The sequence below is a fragment of the Dermacentor variabilis genome, chromosome 2 (genome assembly GCF_050947875.1).
Source record: "Dermacentor variabilis isolate Ectoservices chromosome 2, ASM5094787v1, whole genome shotgun sequence".
NCBI lineage: Eukaryota > Metazoa > Arthropoda > Arachnida > Ixodida > Ixodidae > Dermacentor > Dermacentor variabilis.
This window is the reverse complement of record NC_134569.1, coordinates 53681301-53699272: the sequence shown is the minus strand read 5'-3', so window position 1 is coordinate 53699272 and position 17972 is coordinate 53681301. Positions and strand designations below refer to the sequence as shown.

General features: G+C 51.5%; 1 protein-coding gene across 2 annotated transcripts in view; it reads right to left on the bottom strand.

Annotated features, from left to right (window-relative positions):
• Nucleotides 1-11930, bottom strand: part of Shc (SHC-adaptor protein) — a 48676-nt gene extending 36746 nt beyond the window's left edge. Inside the window, exon 1 of one of the 2 annotated variants that reach the window (XM_075680525.1) lies at nt 11876-11930. Coding sequence is in view for 1 of the 2 variants with exons in the window: in XM_075680524.1 (XP_075536639.1) it covers nt 1670-1733 (64 nt within the window). In the remaining variant the exon portion in view is untranslated. Of the gene's footprint in view, nt 1-1669; nt 2791-11875 lie in introns of those variants that run through there. The other variant, XM_075680524.1, reaches the window with a different exon arrangement.
• Between the last annotated feature and the right edge of the window lie 6042 nt (nt 11931-17972).

The following is a 17972-nucleotide window of genomic DNA, read 5'->3' as shown; positions in this document are numbered from 1 at the left end:
GCAAAACCATTACGCTTACCTTTCGCTCAACTCTCTGCACAATGCTGAATTACCATGTGAAGCCATTTAGCCATAAAGTAACATTACGACGCTGTCCTGTTGTGGACTAATGCAGCTTTAAGTGAACTGCCTGCAGACGATGCAGGATAGGTGTCTGGGAAGCACACTGCATCCAGAAGCGCACCGTGTGCTCAAATCCAGAGCCTTCAGACGTATTTGACAAACCTTCGAGCGGTAAGGCTTCCCTGTAGGGTGGCTGTAGCCTGCCAGAACGCGCGCCCACCCCTTCAACAGCAAACACCAACGCGCTTCCCTTTCACGACGTGAATGAACGACGCTGGGTGTCCAGGTTACAGGTCGTGAACAGCCGTAATCAGAGCACGTAGGACCCTTTCCCCTTAAAGAATGTAGAGACAAGTTGTGGGCGACTCTTCAGGCGTATGTTCATCTGACCCACCGCAGCAGAGATGCGGTCTCGTGTCAGCGCACTCGTTTCTATGTTTTCTCTTATTTCCCTCCGCGTGTCCTCGTTTGCAACGGGTCTCGTAAAACTCGAAACAACGATAAAAAAATAAGGAAAACCAGGCGTCGCGCTTTCTTTTCCTTCTCGGGCAGGCGCAGAAGCAGCCTCCGCTGCACCTAAATGTGAAGGGCACGCTTTCAGTTAACCGCTACTCACGAATACTGGAGTAAAACAAGACATCTAGCAAGAGCATGAATGAGGCGCCTGATGCACTTGCGATTACGAGACGTAGTCACCACCACCACCGTCAGGTTAGTGTCGACGTTGGCCGACCAGCGGATCGCGGCGCCGGTCTCCCCTTTTAGTGAATGAAAAGCCCATGGCCGGCAAGCTTGCCCCACCGTGAAGAGAACCGCCGGGCGAGGCACACGTTGAGCGAGGAGGGCCGATTGAGGACGCGGGCCGCCGCTCCTTCGCGGCGCCGGCTGCGCCCAGCCGCGTGGTGTGCCTACGCAAGGAAAGGAAAGGGGGGCCTCCAGCCGGCCCGAAAAGGCCTACGCTTCTCCTCGTGCGGCCGACACGAGAAAGAACGTCGTCCACCGGCCGCCGCCGCAGCAGCAGCAGCACGCAGTAATGGCGGCGCGCGCTGCCGACGGACGAACGACGGCAACCAGGGGGAAGACGACTCCCTCGTCGCAACAGAGCACGACGGCTGCGGTCGTCGCAGGGACCACGTCACTAGGTACGCTAACCATCTGCCGGTGGTTATTGCCCGCACAGTGCGACAAGCTGCCGAGCAGCGCCGAAGCAGTCGCGTTCCGTGTTTCGCCTACTCTCTCGTACGCGGGACGACAGGCAGCTGCCGCAGGCTTGCTGGGCGGGCGCGGTTCTTGCGCGACAACCAGAAGCGCGTCGTGCCTCGCACAAGGTATACTAGGTTTGGCAAGTTGCAGGACGATCCGAATATTAGGGATTGGCAAGTTTCCACAGTACGAAGACAAGAAAAAAAAGGGGGTTGTGGTACAATGCTACCGGAAAAAGAAAGAATGGACAGCTGGTCCAGGCGGAACACCCACGCCTCTTGCCTCTCGGCAACGAACACTACGAGAAAGCTGGAAGAATAATCGCAAATCCCAAGCTGCAAATGAAAGTCGTCACGATAAACAGTTACGCAATAAAAAAATAAAGACCAGCAAGATGACTGACCCTGCACGTCGGCATCCTCTTCCTTGAGAGTGCGGTAAGCCGGCAGCGTGAAGCAGCGTAGCATGGTGACGAGCACGGCGGCAAGACCGGTGGACCTCCGATGCCACACAACATAGACCGGAAAACGCGCACGCCGGCGTGAGTGAAGCACCGAAGTCCCACGCTCACGTTTACACGAGGTCGCTCATCCGACCACGGTGGTAGTAACAAATGAAGTGGATGAATGAACGACGAAGAACTCCGGCAAAATGACCGCCGGTGATGGAAGGCGGCGAGAGTTTAGTCCTAGTAGTTTAGGCTGACGCCGCCGGTGCGCCGGCGACCCGACGATCCGCGGCTGCGGAGCGCCTCGCAGACGGAGCTCGCTCCCGACAAGAAGGAGCCATGACAGCAGCGGCGAGGGACGACGCGCAGCGGACGCCGCTTCTCTTGGTAGTACGCCGGCACGGCTGCTGCACGGCCCTGCTGTGGTTGCCTCCTTGCAGCGCCGCTGCGGTGTCGGCCGGAGGTCATCCGGCACGATCCACCACCTCTTGCCACGACGTCTTCTGCCGGACAGACTCCTCCGAAAGAAGGCTTCCCCGTCAAGGTATAACTCGCACGTCTGCAGCAAGCCTGCGCCACACAGGCGAAGGCAAGCCGGCCTGGTCCAACCTGGATCGCACACTACTCGGTCGGGAGAGATCCCGGAGAAGAAAAGCCAACTCCAGCACTCACAGAAACACACACACGCTCCCGCTGTAGCGAATCTCTCGTCCTACGTCACGGAGAAGAGAGCGCGCACACACATCATCAAACACACGCCGAAGTCGAGCGCGGTTTACGGCGGCGGCAGCAGGCGACCCGACGTTACTACTATCCGTCGTCGTCGTCGCCACTACTACACCAAAACGTGCGTTCACGCAACGCAGAAAAAGATACTAGAAAGGAGGAAGGAAACGCGCACGAGGAGGAAAAGAAAAATCCAAGGAAAACGCAAACAGGCTCGACAAAGCGCCTTCTCTCCCTCTCGGGCAGCGAGCAGCGTTTCTCTCTGCCTCGTCCTCCTCCGTACAGAGCAGCAGCCGGCTGCGTAGGCACCGAAAAACCAACTGCGCCGCAGCTAGAAGCAGCAGCAACAGCGGGGAGCAGCAAGCAAACTCGCGGGATGGAGGGCAGAGGGAGAGAGGATGGGAGAAGGAAAGAGCGCGACGAACAACCCCGAACCAGTCAGCCAGGCAGCCAGCGCGCCGGCTCTCTCCGCGAGCGGCGGAGCCAACAGCAAATAAACAGACGCACGCAGCTCCCTCCGCTTTCTGTTGCTACTTTTATTTCCGCACGGTTCCTTTCACCCTCCCTCGTACTATCTGAGCAGGCAAGCTCTTCCTCTCTCTCTCTTTGAACGACAAGAAGAGAAGAGCCGCCAACCACACAAAAAGAGAAGCAAGAACGGCAAGAACAGCGGGGTGCTGAGGGAGGACGAGAGAGCCGGCCGCGGATGAATGAACCGGGAGATGCAGGGGAGAGAAGGACGGCCGGACGTGACGTCTCGAAAAGCCGTGGGAGTAGACGCACAGCAGGAGGCTGCTGCTGCACACAAGTGCTGAGAGAAGAGAGGAAGAAGGCTGGCGGGAAGAAGAACGGCGCATGCGCGTGTCCTCCATGCAGCCCCGCTGCCGCAACAACCTTCCCTCTCCCTCGCCACTCGGCTCGGAGTGTGTGCCTAGCTGTGTACGTGAGTGCTTGTATTTATCTCCCGGAGCGGAGGAGAGAGAGAGATAGCCGACGCCGTAGCAGCCGGCCAGGCTGTCGCTGACACGGCAGGCGCGCCGGCAGAACTTCATGAATGAACGCGGAGAGGAGGAGATTGGAGTAAATCCTCCTCATTCTACTCGGTTCTCGTGGAGCGTGTAGAGAGGAGAGAAAAGAAAAGATAACGCGTAAATGAGAGAAGAGACAACTGAGGGCTAAAGCTGAGGCCGTAGAGCTTCAAAGGGATGGAGACTGGTGATGAAAATCGTGCAACGAGCCCTTGACGTCACAAGACACGGGTGCGAGTGCGCGTGAGCGTAGTAAGCTACGCACCGCGGATTTCGCGCCCCACGCCCTTGTAGCGCGCGTGGCACACTCTTGGGCAATCCAATAAACGTCGGGGAAAACAGAATAAAGGAGCGCGAAAGGAAGAACTGCTGCTAGCAAAGTTGATCCAGTTTCTACGACGCGACGACTGTCAACAGTTCCTCCCATTCGTTATCAATCTTTGATGCTTATTTTTCTGACATTATGTCCGTAGTGGCCACGTGGCAAGTGCCAGTTAGTAGGCTTCGTAGCACTGCGAACAAGCGGGCATTCGCCACACGGCGCTGAACTTCAGCGTCGACGCGGATCGTTACATTCGAAAAAGGAACAGCAACCCGCCACTTCGAACTTCAGCTCCCGACGGCAGGGAGAACAAAAAAAAAAAAAAAAAAAAAACCACTCCACCCAAGCGCACGCGACTATTTTCGCGCCACCATACACCACAAGTACAAAGACACACAAAGTTCTCCGTCCGCAGGAACTGCGGGGGCGTCAGCAGCGCAACGATCGCTCTGCCGTGCCCGCTGCAGCATCTTTCGTCGCCCTTCCCACTGGCTCCCTCTACACTGCTTCGCAGCTTAAAGAAAGAAGCAGAAAAAAAAGGAGAAATAAACGGGAGTTGCACTTAACCCACCACGCAGCGGTACTACGCGCTGAGGCAAACAAGTGATCGTTCCTTACTGCAGAATATTACGGGGGGCGGTCGACGGAGAGAAGATAACACGGACAATATGATGTAACATCAAGGCGATTCTTAGCAGGGCCACAGGGCTTGGATTCGATTCTCAACTGAAATCGATATGCATCGACAATATCGAGCGCGATCGTAACTTGAGCCAGTATAGTTGAGTCCAAGCGCGGTTGAAATTGATCCGTGGAAGTGCTCAATGTGCATTAAATTCGAGATGTTTAAAGGCTCAGCCGTGCTCGAAAAATTTCGTTGTAAACAGAAAAACAAGACGGTGGATCGCAAGAAGATGGCGACTTTGCATTGATCAAGTATTCTAACAAGGGATGTCACATGCCGCAGGCTATAGCGAAGACCCTTATTCGACCATTACTGATCAATGTAAACAGAGGTGTTACGTATAGAAACGAGCGGCACATACTAGGTTACTAAGTGACACGAGCGACTTCGCGCGAGTTTTCAATAACAGTTCAGCTGTGGAAAGTTGGGCAAGGCATTTATTGTTCGGTCTACTGCGCTCGCTTTCCCACGAAAGACAACACCGAGAAGGACAAGGACGAACGACTCATTGTCCTGGTCCTTCTCAGTGCTGTCTGTATTCCCTGCGGAAATCAACCCCAGTAAACCGAACGAATCTTAATGTTACGCGGAAACAAGCAGCGGTGTGAGCCTTTTAGGTAGCGCAGTTACTCGTGCTAGTAACCGACTTTGACTTGCAGCCAAATAGGAATGTGAAAGACAAAGTGAGACAGCGCTGTAATCACGACGGAAATGCATAGCCTTCGGCAGGGTAAATGGAGAGAAGACTAACGGCAGCCTGATGCTATGTACGTTCCTCAAATTGTGGCACGCGGATACTCTATGTTAACTTAATAAGAACGGTCGCAGTTGGAGGCCGCATGGGTGGGAGTATACGTAAATGCGCGCAGACAGACCATGCTCTTGAGACGTGCTTTAAGGTTTAGTGCACGCATACTTAGACCGCAGCTGCAGTTACATAGTTTTGCGTTAGCTCTGCGCCACACGCAACGCTAACACGAACGCCTTTATGCTATTATAAAGCTTTTTGTTATAAGGCTTTTAGTTTACAGCACTTCCGATATTACCGCTAGCGACAATACCCGATGCCACCGCAATCTCTGTAACACGAGTGAGCACGATGGCCGCTGGCTATGGTCATTCGCGAGGACCTATCTGCGCTTCGGGCAGGGTCCTGCAGTGACCCATTTGAAATCGAAAACAGGAAACAAGATTGCTGTGGAGGACGGCTTGCGATAGCACTGTTTCCGGCGCGCGACACCAGCTATCTCATTGATAACGGACTGTGATTTACGCACACAATGTGTAATCGTCGAAGCTGTAAATAAAGCGAGCTTTTTACTGCGAGTATCAGTTATGAGCTATTCCGGAAAGCGACCGGTCGTGTCAGGCATTGATTCAGTCACGGCACAGCACCGCAAGGGCAATTTTAGGTTCTCACTGGAGATCCATGGAACATTTAGACCACGAAGCGAGCCTGCACTGAAGTCGAACGTGTTTGAAAATGACGCATGGTAGCGCTCAGTGCGTGTTATATACGAGGGGGCACACTGCGCCACGTTCACCTCATTTGCATGGGAAGCTAACAATGAAAAAAAAAAAAAAAAAACGCCGATGGTATTTTGTCGGGATCGTCTCGTGATTACCACAAAACCCGGATCTGCCACACCTATAGTCGGTCGATCCGTTGATCGACAACTATACGGGGTGCAGACCTGCAAACCTTGAAATGTGAAAAATACTACCGCCGAAGCCAAGAAAGACCAAAATATTGTTTAAGATACTAAAATTTGTTTCATCAGTGAAGAAACACAGAGTTTATTAAGGAAATTACCTGTAGGGACGCTTCCAAAATACATCAACAATTCGCATCAGAAATTTCTCATAAAGAATTATTTGCACCACAGAAAAACGTCATGGTTCATGATGTTTATTCGTGATATATCAATATAATGACAGCCAAAATTTCACTTGCTACTTTACCGGTTATATATGGTGCTGCCGCCGGTGGTCAGAATAATCTAGCGGCTCAAAAAGTAAGGCTCTGAAAAATCGCTCGACGACTATATATTTGCATTCTGTTGAGATCTCTTCAACTTTAAATAGGAAGCCTATGAAAAGTCGGAAAATTATTGGCACCGATACGACAATCGTAAAGAAGCCCAAGAAATCGGGCATATTACAATAAAATCGTAAAAGTTGGCAGATATATGGGGATGTTTTGTTTTGTCGACAACAATATTTTTAATGTGATCCGTGACAAGTTGCAATATTCCACTTCTTGAGCTAGATTACTCTTAGAGGCAGACAATATTTGCATAAAAATGTAAGTGAATACTTGATTAATTAACAAATGTTTGCTAATTATATTTCTGAGTTAATTTACGCCATATGTTGCAATTTACGAATTATAGCCGGTGACCTCTAAAGTCACATCCACTTCGAATTAACTCTGAGGATAACTCCAGTTCCGATACATGCGTTCGCAAAGCTTGCGACGAAATACATTGGTGTTCCAGCAACTTTTGCGCTTCAATGCATAAAACGGTGTTTTGTTTAAAGAAAGAAAGCAGGTGGAACAACAGTGGATTTTTACTGCAAGTTTGACTGCGCTTGTCTAAAGATTGGTGCTAGTTTTAAATCCGTTCCAAGTGAATGTGACTTGTGAAATCGCAGGCTTCAATTCGTGTACTGCAGTGCATTGCAATATGTGCGGTAAAGTAATTAGCTGAGAAATTATTTAGTGAGATTTTGTTAATTAGCCATTATGCGCACTGATTTGCAGCCCAAGTATACTGAATCGATTTCCAGCTTAAGTAATGTACCCCTGCTCGAGTATATTCTCGCTAAATAAGTAGACATGTACGTATTATAGGTAAATGCCACAGGCGATTTCTTAAATGACTAAATTATGGGGTTTGATAGCCAATACCTGGATCTGATCATGAAGAACGCCGCAGTGGGGAGACTCCGGAAATTTGGACCATCGGGTTCTTTATGGTGTATCCACACGACGGACGGCTCCGCGCAAATCTGTGCCGCGGACGCTTATTCCCCCGCCCGTCCGGCTGCGAAGCGCATCCAGACGACGGACGGACTCAGCAGACGACCGCGCCGGAAAAATAAAGATGGCGGCACCGCGCGAAGCGACTGCCGCCCGCCTCGAACTTGTCAAGTCGTCGTCGTCCACTGTGTGGCCCATAACTTTTAAACTGAGGCTGGTATTTGGTTTAAATTTGTGTCCAGAAGCTTCGACAGCAATGCATTCGTGATTAGTGGACACCGTTTTCGAAAGAGATACTCAGATTCTCGGTGTGTAGGCTTAGAGTGGCTGTATTGGCTGAACATGGCCTCGAAGATGCTGCGGCGGCCCGGGTGGATCTTAGTGGCCGTAATTTAATATGATTACTTGTTTCTACTCACTGTAGATGACGCCATCAGTGTAACAGACTTTGTAATACGTGTTTTTCACTCTGAATGAAAATGGAGATCGAAAGGAAACGGTGGTTGGCCGCAATGGCTGTTGTTATGTCCGAATTGGATGATGACGAGTGCTTGTTTAATCGAAAGAGGTCTTGTCACGATCTCGTGTCCGCGTAATCGGTGATAGTTATGTCCCACAACGCGGGGAATCGCTCCACGAGATCTAAGAAGAAAGCTGCCTCGTCACTCAGGTTCATTTCACTCGCTCTTGTGTGAGTCGCGCGCGCGCGAACAGACACGAATGGTGTCAGCAGCGATGAAGCTGTTTCAGAAAGATCCCAAAGCCGCGCTTGTTGCCAGACCGTAGAGCATGCCAGGCTAAATCCGCAGCATTCGACCCCCAAAATCCGGATGCGAAAAATAGCTCGGCATTTTCCGTCCGTGGGGGTCGCGGACGACGCGCGGACGGCACAAATCCGTGACGCGTTGTCACGTGATGTGCCGTCCGTCGCGAAAAAAACGGATTTCGTCCGTCGTGTGGATCCACCATTAACGTGCGCCATAAATCTAAGTACACGGGCATTTTCGCATTTCGCACCCATCGAAATGCGGCCGCCGTGGCCGGGATTCGATCCCGCGACTTCGTGCTTAGCAACCCAACACCATAGCCACTAAGCAACCACGACGGGTGACCAGAGGCGATTAAAAAAAAAAAGAAATTCTGTTAACGTTAAAATAAAACACCCGGTGTATAGAGTCACTGATAAGGAAACGGCGGCTTGATTTATTTCAGGGGTGGCGCATATCAACAATCGGATACTGGCTCAGAGTCGGAAGGCACAAGGTATAACAGAGCGGAGGAGTGTTCGCTATCGTATAGACGCAGCGTCTCAAATGTTCAATTTGTCCAATACGTGGCTCTGGGGACAGCAAACATCTGTCGCTGAATGGACGCTGCATCATGCTTTCTTTCTTTTTTTTGTTCTTCCTTTCTTCCACTCCCAGATTGGAGCAGAGCTTCTTAGAACGATATACGGTAGTTTCTCGAGGAATTCTTCCAGTGGCACTGAAGTTTAGTCAACGTTTTCCTCGTGCATACTGACGTCTCAACATCACGTCGAGAACACGACCTGGTTGCTGTGATGTGCGCCTAAATTTAGGTACAGGAGCGCTCATCATGTTCTTAGCGTCAATCACACCGGAATACGAATACGTTTTACCACCTGCGAAACTCCGTGAATTTGTCATAAAACACCGATCGGATTTCTGAGGCTCTGCATGCCTTTAATAACGTATGGGCAGCCAATGAGGAGGACAAATTAGCAAATCGATTGAGTTATCGATAGCAATAATATTTTGCTCGACGCGGTTGATAGTTGCGCATCACTGAATTCGATAGTAATAAAACATGTTACAAAGATCCTTGTGAACAGCTGTCTTGGTGAAAGCGACGCGAAAACCAACAGGTCGCGAGGTTCAGTAAACGGCGCGAAATACGATGGCTTGAAGAGGAGGCACAGCAAAAGCGCCGACTTGGACATATATACAAGTAGCGCGCGCACCCCCTCCCGCTCCCGAACACACACACACACACACACACACACACACACACACACACACACACACACACACACACACACACACACACACACACACACACACACACACACACACACACACACACACACACACACACACACACACACACACGCACGCACGCACGCACGCACGCACGCACACACACGCACACACACTTCAGCGCAATTCCGGTTCAAACAAAAGCCGAGCATTCGCTTTAGAGTTGCCCTAGCTCTCATTCCATTTCCATTCGCGTTGGGCCACCTCGCGACAAATGGGAACGCCAGCCGAAGGTGAAGCACACTCGAAACAGGGCCATTACTATGCGGTTCGCCGCGCTGGCCCGAGGGGGGAGAACGTATGCCACCCGCCGAGCAGGAATACCGCCAGGACATCCCGCTATCCGTTTGCAGTATAGTGCGTTGATATTCGATGCCGGGTATTCCTTCCTGTGTACATGGGAGCGTCACTATCGCGAGCCGGCGCAAGATATTTCCTCGCCAGCAGACCTTCCCGCGGTGCCGACGTCTCGAAGGCCGCCGGGAGCGGAGCTCTAGGATGTGGCGCATGCCCCCCCCCCCCCCCACCTCCTGGCTCTGTGTCAAGGGAGGAAAAGGGCGGCGAGGGGGGGGGGGCGCGTCTCCGCGGCGTATTGGCATCGAGCAAAGCGATTTTACGAGCGTTCCGTGCTAGCACGTGCTTTGGCAACGAGCCGTGCGCGTAGCCGGAATTCGTTCCGGAAGATTACAGCACGGCAAACTGCCACTGTATGGCATCCTATTCGCACGGCAGTATAGCAGCACATGCCACCGTCCGTAAATGCGTTCACGTATATACACAGCTCGGGAACCCATTGTTACCGGTACTCGCGCTATGATCACGATGTCGCCGTCGATAAAACGCACCTCGCTTAACGACCGTGCAGGTACCAAGCCCCCTTTCAATTACAGGTAGATGACAAGTGTACCTTCAGAAATACTGTTATTCAGGAGAGAACACGACCTCACGAGGGATGAGATAGTCACAACTGCAATGTGTGATTCTGTCGCAAGGATTCCGTGCATAGGAACAGTTATGTACAGCAAGCCATTTGCAAATGCGCTTCAACTTCCAAGCTCTTGTGCGTTCTATCGAGTAAATAACGGCGCTGGGCATCGATTGAGACGGCCGGTGCGATTCATCACCCACAAAAGTTTATATAGACAGCCTGTAGACCTATTTCTGTGAATAGACAGTCCACAGAGAACCTATGGAACCACGGCATTACACCTATTGTTGAGAAGTTAACGTCTGTAGAGAGTTTCTGCAATCAACCCGTTAGGAGTGCTATGGACAACAGAGTGAAATAGGAATATTGACTAATTTCAACAGAGGTCCTACAGATACTGAACAGACAAAAAGGGCAAGTCTACACTACAGTAAGATACTTTATACAGATAGGTCGGCCGAAGGTGCTAAGCTCCGGCCTGCTTTTTCGATACAGAACCCGTGGTTAGGTAATAATAGTGACAACATATAGACACATATAGACGCCGCACCTCCTCCCCCCACCCCCCCCCCCCCCCACACACACACGCACTCCCAGAAAAAGCACTGCAGGAAACACTCAATACGAACGCTTAGCTCAGAAAGAGTAACGGGAATGCCTCGTTAGCGTATTGCGTCAGTGCATGCTCTCTTTACCAGTAGTATTATACAGCGCAGTATCAAGACGAGAGTGTTCGGGACGCGGCCAGCGACACCATAGCGCTGTTCCACGCCTTTAGAACAGTTAACGAGTGGCTTCGCACTGACGCGTTCGCAAACCATTAACCGCTACGTAGCGGTGTAACGTACGACACAAGTATAGTTAGGCACATTCGCGGCGAAAAAGGCGTGTGGCAGACAGCTGCGGCAGTGAAAAAAAAAATTAAAACAGAAAACAAAATAGAGGGAGCTTAAGCACACGCCTGACACGAACGGGACCGCAGGAGTTCGTCGGCGTCCGTGCGAGCTTTGACGCGTCGCATAACCTTCGCCCGTTCCCTCCCTCTTCCCGTGCTCATCTTGCGGTGACCGCGCGCGACTCGACGACTCCCTCTTGCAAGACGTCGCCGGGAAGCGGTCGAGACGACGACGCGACGTACGAGCGAGCTGCGTCCGATATCCCCAGCGCATCTCATTCCGCGCCGTCCTTCCTGCGATTGTTGCCGCTCGACACCTTCCTTGCCGTTCGCCAGCGGTCTTCCTTTTCTTGCGCGCGCGCGCGCCTACCTTGCACTGGGCGCTTCTGCTGGTGGGATATACATATGCACACAACCATCGGTGCACGCGATGCGCTTCCGAGCAGGCTCGGCGCTCCTGCGCTGCATCCGATCTGGGGATCGGCGACGGCCTGTTGACGGCGCAAGTAAACGACGACGAGAGCGGAAGTCACGTACTGTGTCTCGCAATGAGCGCCTCCACGGCGTGTGCACCGCTTCTCCGCCTGGCGACTCGGCCTAGAGAACGCGCAGAAAACGCGGAACGAATAATATGTATTTATACATATAAGGAAATGAAAAGAAAGAAGAAAAGAAACGGTGTTTCTCTCATCGAGGTTTCTCCTCACCGCTCCCCAGCTCTGTTCTCACTTTGCTCCCAACTGACGTATACGCAGAAGGCCCTAACAGACCACCTATAGCTTTTCACAGTTATCCGGAGAACTGACTTGGTATTAACAGGTTAGGCATCCCGAAAGAAAAAAAAAGAACAAGAAGGAGAAAGGTGAACAGTTTACCATCGGGCTGGAACGAAACACGCATGGAAAGAAAAAAAAAAAAAGAGAGTTCTTCTAAACTGACGTTGCTGGAGGAGCGAAATATTTCCAACATAAAAGGACCAGCACGAACAACGCCCACGACCCTTTCTGCCGGCAGGCACGCCCGAACAAACGCACAGTAACGACGTTCAAACACGTCGAATACTGAACGCATCTACTCGACGCTTAAATACAGATTTGTATGTGAGCGCGCATCCGAGAGCGCGTGCTGTCGATCGCTGAGAACAGATACAGACTCTCAACCGGCAGTCGGCTATGTAGTTGCTCAGTAAATACAGCCGCTGTCGTCAAATCCCCGACGCTGAGCAGCAGAATACCGGTCTCGATCGATCCTCGGGCTATTTGAGAACGAGCTGTAGCGCTGGCGACTTCTCTACCACGGTGGAATACAGTTCAGCTGATTCGCCTTGAGAACGAGCACGGTTACTACGAAACAGTTAAGGAACGATATAGCGCAAGCTGGTTACCAAGGCTGGTGGAGAGTGACGCACCTACACGCATCTACCAAGCCCCGGGAAGGAACGAAGCACGCCACCGTCACATATTGTCGAGCATGGAAGGCGTCGTGGAAAATACCACGGAAGTACTGTAAATACTATGCAATACCTTATTCCACCTGTGTAGATCTATATATTTAATACCACTGTTAATGTATTTTTTGTTATTTCTGCCTCCCACGTCACATGCCGTAGTAACCAGGGGCCCCAGACCCCAGTCAAGCCATTTATAGTATCTTTTCGTCCGGGGTCCCTCCCGAACCTCGATAGAAAAAGAAAGACTCGGATTCCATGCAATACGCCTTGTCATTTGCGTTTCACGTCTGTCCAGTTTGTTATTCCGCATTACTTTAACAAGATTAAACCAACGTTGTTTGTAGTTGCTCTCTCTCTCTCTCACACACACACACACGTCTCGCGTCGCCCACGTAACGCATACTCGTACATCTCCGGTGCATATGCGAGCGCCTCCCCGTTCCTCCTACGCCTTCCTTCCCCTTCCGTCATGCATGTCGCTGCGTGCGCGTGCTTTCACGAGACTGACGAGCGCGTCGTTGCCGTCAGTCGGGCCGATCGTGTCCGCAAAAGCCTCGACAGGGCGCCTGAATCCAGTTCGAACCGGATCGCCTGGCCCATTTCGGATCGCGAGACCACGTGCGCGCTCACATCCTTCCACAGTATAACACGCATGCACGCGATGCGAACGTCACGTGCGCGCGACACCGCAATAACGTCAGGGACGCTGCTTCTCCACGTGCAGCTTACAGGAAAACACTCGCCATGCCCGCCGCACTATATGTACAGCAACCTGAATTACAGGTAGCTCTGCTATACGTACAGCCGCGCGCGAGGAAGCGAAAATTATTAGGAAATAATCTACGCGCAACCAGCCCAGTGCATTAGGAAAAGTTTCTTGACAGCCAATTTCAACGTCTGCAACGAACGCAAGGGTGCCACATTCTACCCCGGCGAGGATATCAAACACTAAGAAAACCACAGCAGGCAAACCGCACACTTCTTGCGCTTAGCATTCGCAACAAAATTCACGATTCCCTGGAATATGCACCCTGACTGTCATAAAGGCCAAGGAAAGGCAAGAGCACAAGCCCTGCCTCGACTCTTTGGCGATGACACATCGAACACACCGGTCCTAAACACCGACGTGGCCCGCTACCCACAGAAACCTGGCCTATGTCTAGTCGTACTACGTAGTACAGACATTCTGACAGCTTCGGCCACGCTCAACACTGTGGACAGTGGCACGGCGGAAGAGGCTGCTATCGCACTAGCCATCGTACACGCTTGAACCGTGCCGGCACCGGATAGACCCATCACAGGGGTCACTGATTCACAGACCGCCTGCAGGACTTTGGCACAAGGGGGGGTGACACCCTACACACACCGCATCCTTACATCATTACACACCACAGCGTTACACAGGGTGCGTATCGTCTGCACACCTGGACACGCCTATCTCCATGGTAATGAGCTCGCTAACCCGGCGCCATTGGATGAGCTCCCCAACCCAGACGACGCGCCGACAGAACCACTGAACTACACTGAAACTCTACAATAGTACAGAGATAGCACGAGACACTTTCCTCCACCACATAGTTTCCTTAACGGAGGAGACGCCGTCGCGTGGCGACAGCTTCAAACTAAAATTTCCCTGCCTCTTTTATCTTCACTTCTTCCACCCCACACAATATCCCTCATACTGCCCCTACTTTGAAGCAAAGCCGACAGTACATCATTGCACCTGGGAGTGCCTACACCCTCCGGGTTACTCCCCTATTCCTTCACCTTCACCTCCCTCCTGGGAGACTGCGCTGACCAGCTTGGACCCGCAAGGGCAGCGACGGCTGATCCGTCCGGCACGCGGAGTGGCGCGAGCCAATGGGGCCCTGAAATAAGGGCTCCACCCTACGAGGAAGTCTCCCCACCTCATTACAAATAAATGATCTCTCTCCCATCAACAGAAAGCGCACATCAAGATGTATACAGCCTACCTGCAGGCAATCAGTAGAAAAGGTTGCCCAGTACTTTCTGCATAGATCCTCTATAGCCACCACATGTGGACAGTTCATAAAGATTGTCCAAGGACTATAGACCAAAGGTCGTCCAGTCTATAGGAATTTCAACCATACAGGCAACAAAGTTGCATTCGGGCCGTTGCTGGGTTCTTAATAGCTGACGTTAGTTATAAGACCCCACAACCGAAAAACAAGGCTAGCAAGAAGCAATCCACACTCGGGCCGGCGAGAAAGAAGCACGTTACACAAGCGAAAAACGCGGCGACAGTTCTGCCTGCAGCATAGTATGTATGCGATCTCGTGCGATGGCCCACCTATATACAGGTGGCGCGGATAACCGCATTAACTTCGCGGGATCTCTTGTGCCACAAAAGCATATAACGTGCGTGTGCTCGATATGGAGCACCGGTTGCTGTTCACGCAAGGTTCAAGAACTTCAACATCCCCGTGTGGCTCGAGCGTAGAGGAGATTGCATGTGAAAAAAAGAAAATGAAAAAGAAAACTTGCTTCACGCACGAATACGCGGCAGGCATGGACAGTATAGGAAACTCACTGAAATAAAGAATTAAAGTTACTTAGTTGTACATAATAATTCGGGCTCATCGTGCTCATCGTGCCGAAGCCTAAGGGTAAAACAAAGTTAAAAAAATTTTTTTTACAAGAGGCTCGCATTTAATCACGCACTATGTATTTTATTCCGGACCATTTATCCGGTTTATGGCTATTGGTATTCATCTTTGCGACGACCAACGTGGGAAGCAAGGAAAGGGGCTACACGTCAGTCGTCGCGCTGCCAACCAAAGACGCAACGTTACCAACAAGTCCGTTCTTCCGTCCTTGCGAATTGCATTTCGGTATTCTCGTCACTGCAACCTCGCAGGCCGAGTTGCTGTCCCCATTGGATTCGGCAACGCCAGCTGTCCATTTCCACTATACCTCGACCAACTATTCACGGCCTCCGGCCGCCTTCCCCAATCTGGGCTGCATGCAGAGTATCCCTTCGAGAAATTCAACCCGAACTGGTTTCGTAATGCCGTGGTTAAAACATTTCGCACGAAGTATGTAATGAGACAAAATGTTCAACAACGAGGCTATGCGTGTTACACATTACGGTGTCATTACTGAATCCGTAGATCACGAGTAATCGTTGTCGAAAAAAAAAGAAAGAAAAAGCGAATGCAGCGTTTCCTGTCAGATTGCTCATAAGCGTAAGCGACGATGCCTTTTCTTCGAATTTAAAGCGGGCACCACACCACACAGGCTGTTTCTGGTGCGCTGGCGAGTCGCTTGCGCGAAGGCCGCGCTTTAAACCTGGCAGCAATGCGTTACAGGCGGTCGTAGCGCATGTAGCCATGAGAATTGGGGTATTTCCCGCATGCTGTGAAATGGAGGCACAGGTCGGCAAGCTCACTCAACGATTGCATGCGCCATCGCTCATATACTCGCCCACACTTATACTATTTCTCAGGCGGTATACGCGTGGACGCGCGTGAGTGTCTGTGGCTCTTGAGAAGACGAGAGAGAGAGAGAGAGAGAGAATGAACGCCAGTGAGCCACGGTGAATTGTGAGTGGACACGTATAGGTGTGCGCGTGGGTGAGTGGCAATAACTGTGAGTGGACATGCAGTGAGTGCACGAGTAAGTGAGTGCACAGTCGGAGAGAAATAGCGGTGAGCGAGTTATAAGCGCGCCTTCTCTCCTCCTGTGTCTAGCCACAAATGAAGGCGCCGGCAATGCGCGACGCCACGCCGAATATATATGTCGGAGAAAAAAAAAAAAAAACGACAGGCACGTGGTTGTATCACAATCATTCAAATCGACACGATGATCTCGCGGAAGGACAACGAAACGGCTGATGTGTCAAGCGCCTCCGCTATCGAGAAATGCCGCAAGCGTGATCACAGAGAGCCACAGCATTCATTGCTACGTCGCCATGATTCTTCGTCACGCGGGTCCACGGCTAATGCAAGTTTCAATGGACAGGACACGCCACTCAGCCACGCACTCTATATAGCACGGCAACAGAAACGCGCTCGAAGGCATGGAGCATCGTGCAGTTGGTGGAGTCGTCGAGCCCGTTATACGAGCATACGCCGTGCATGCGCATCCGCAACATCCGGCAGGGTGAGCAAGTATGACCGATAAGGAACACTAGTTCGAAAAGCGACATGCGGGCGCGTGCGCGAAACTGCAGATAGCGGTGTTGCGCATGCGCGTACAGAGGAACAGCTTTAGGGAACCGACAAATGGGCGAAGCATCGCTGCGCCCGACGCGGCACGCTCCCTCCCGATCTCGCCGCATGCATGCAGGTTCAGTTCGAGCTGAGAATAGTCACAAAATATCACCTTTGTTCATTTCCTAGCCTATAGCCACGCAGTTTTCAGTCGAACATTTATCTTGCGAAAGCGTATCTCACTCCTTGCAGTATTAATATGTAACGGAGCTTTCGTGGTTGTCGGCACTCATTTTAATGGAAGGGATATACATTCGAAGTAAAAACGGTTCCCCAAAGATTGCTATAGTGAGCCGCGTGACAATTTTTCTGCAGTTCACGCGATTCAACTGAGCAGTATGTCGCCCACCCGTTGAAACCCCTGCATTCCTTTCTTCTCACAGTACGGCCTTTACGGCGTATATCTGGCACCTCCGATCAGTGCCACGTCGACTTCATTACTGTGTCGCTATCTGAACGGGCTGCTATATATATACAGTAGCTTGAAACAACCTCTAAATTAAGAAAAAGAAAAAAAAGAAAGAGAGAGAGTGAGAGAGAGAGATCAGCAACAACATTTAATTAACAAAATAACGTTGTATACGGCCTGCCTTTACCGGCTTTGGGGCTCAAGCGGTTTCACAAAACACGCTTTGCGTACAAAAGGCGCAGCAAGAGCAAGGCGCCATACACAGTGACCTAGAGGACTGTAGCATACGTTAACACGTGACCGAGTCATCGCCGCCATTCCGTTTATGTTTAGAGAAATGCAATTAGGAAAAAAAGAAAAAAGCGGATCCGGGATACATGACAGCCTCCGAACCACGAGACCACTCGTCGCTCAGCCGATCGGAAACGGAATGATTTCCGCCCGGGCAACAGAGGCCGCGGTGGGGAGGGGGGGGGGGGGAGTGCCTCATATAGAGATCCGGGGAGTGGGAGTCTAAAGTGAGGGCGTGGGGAGGCATAGGGA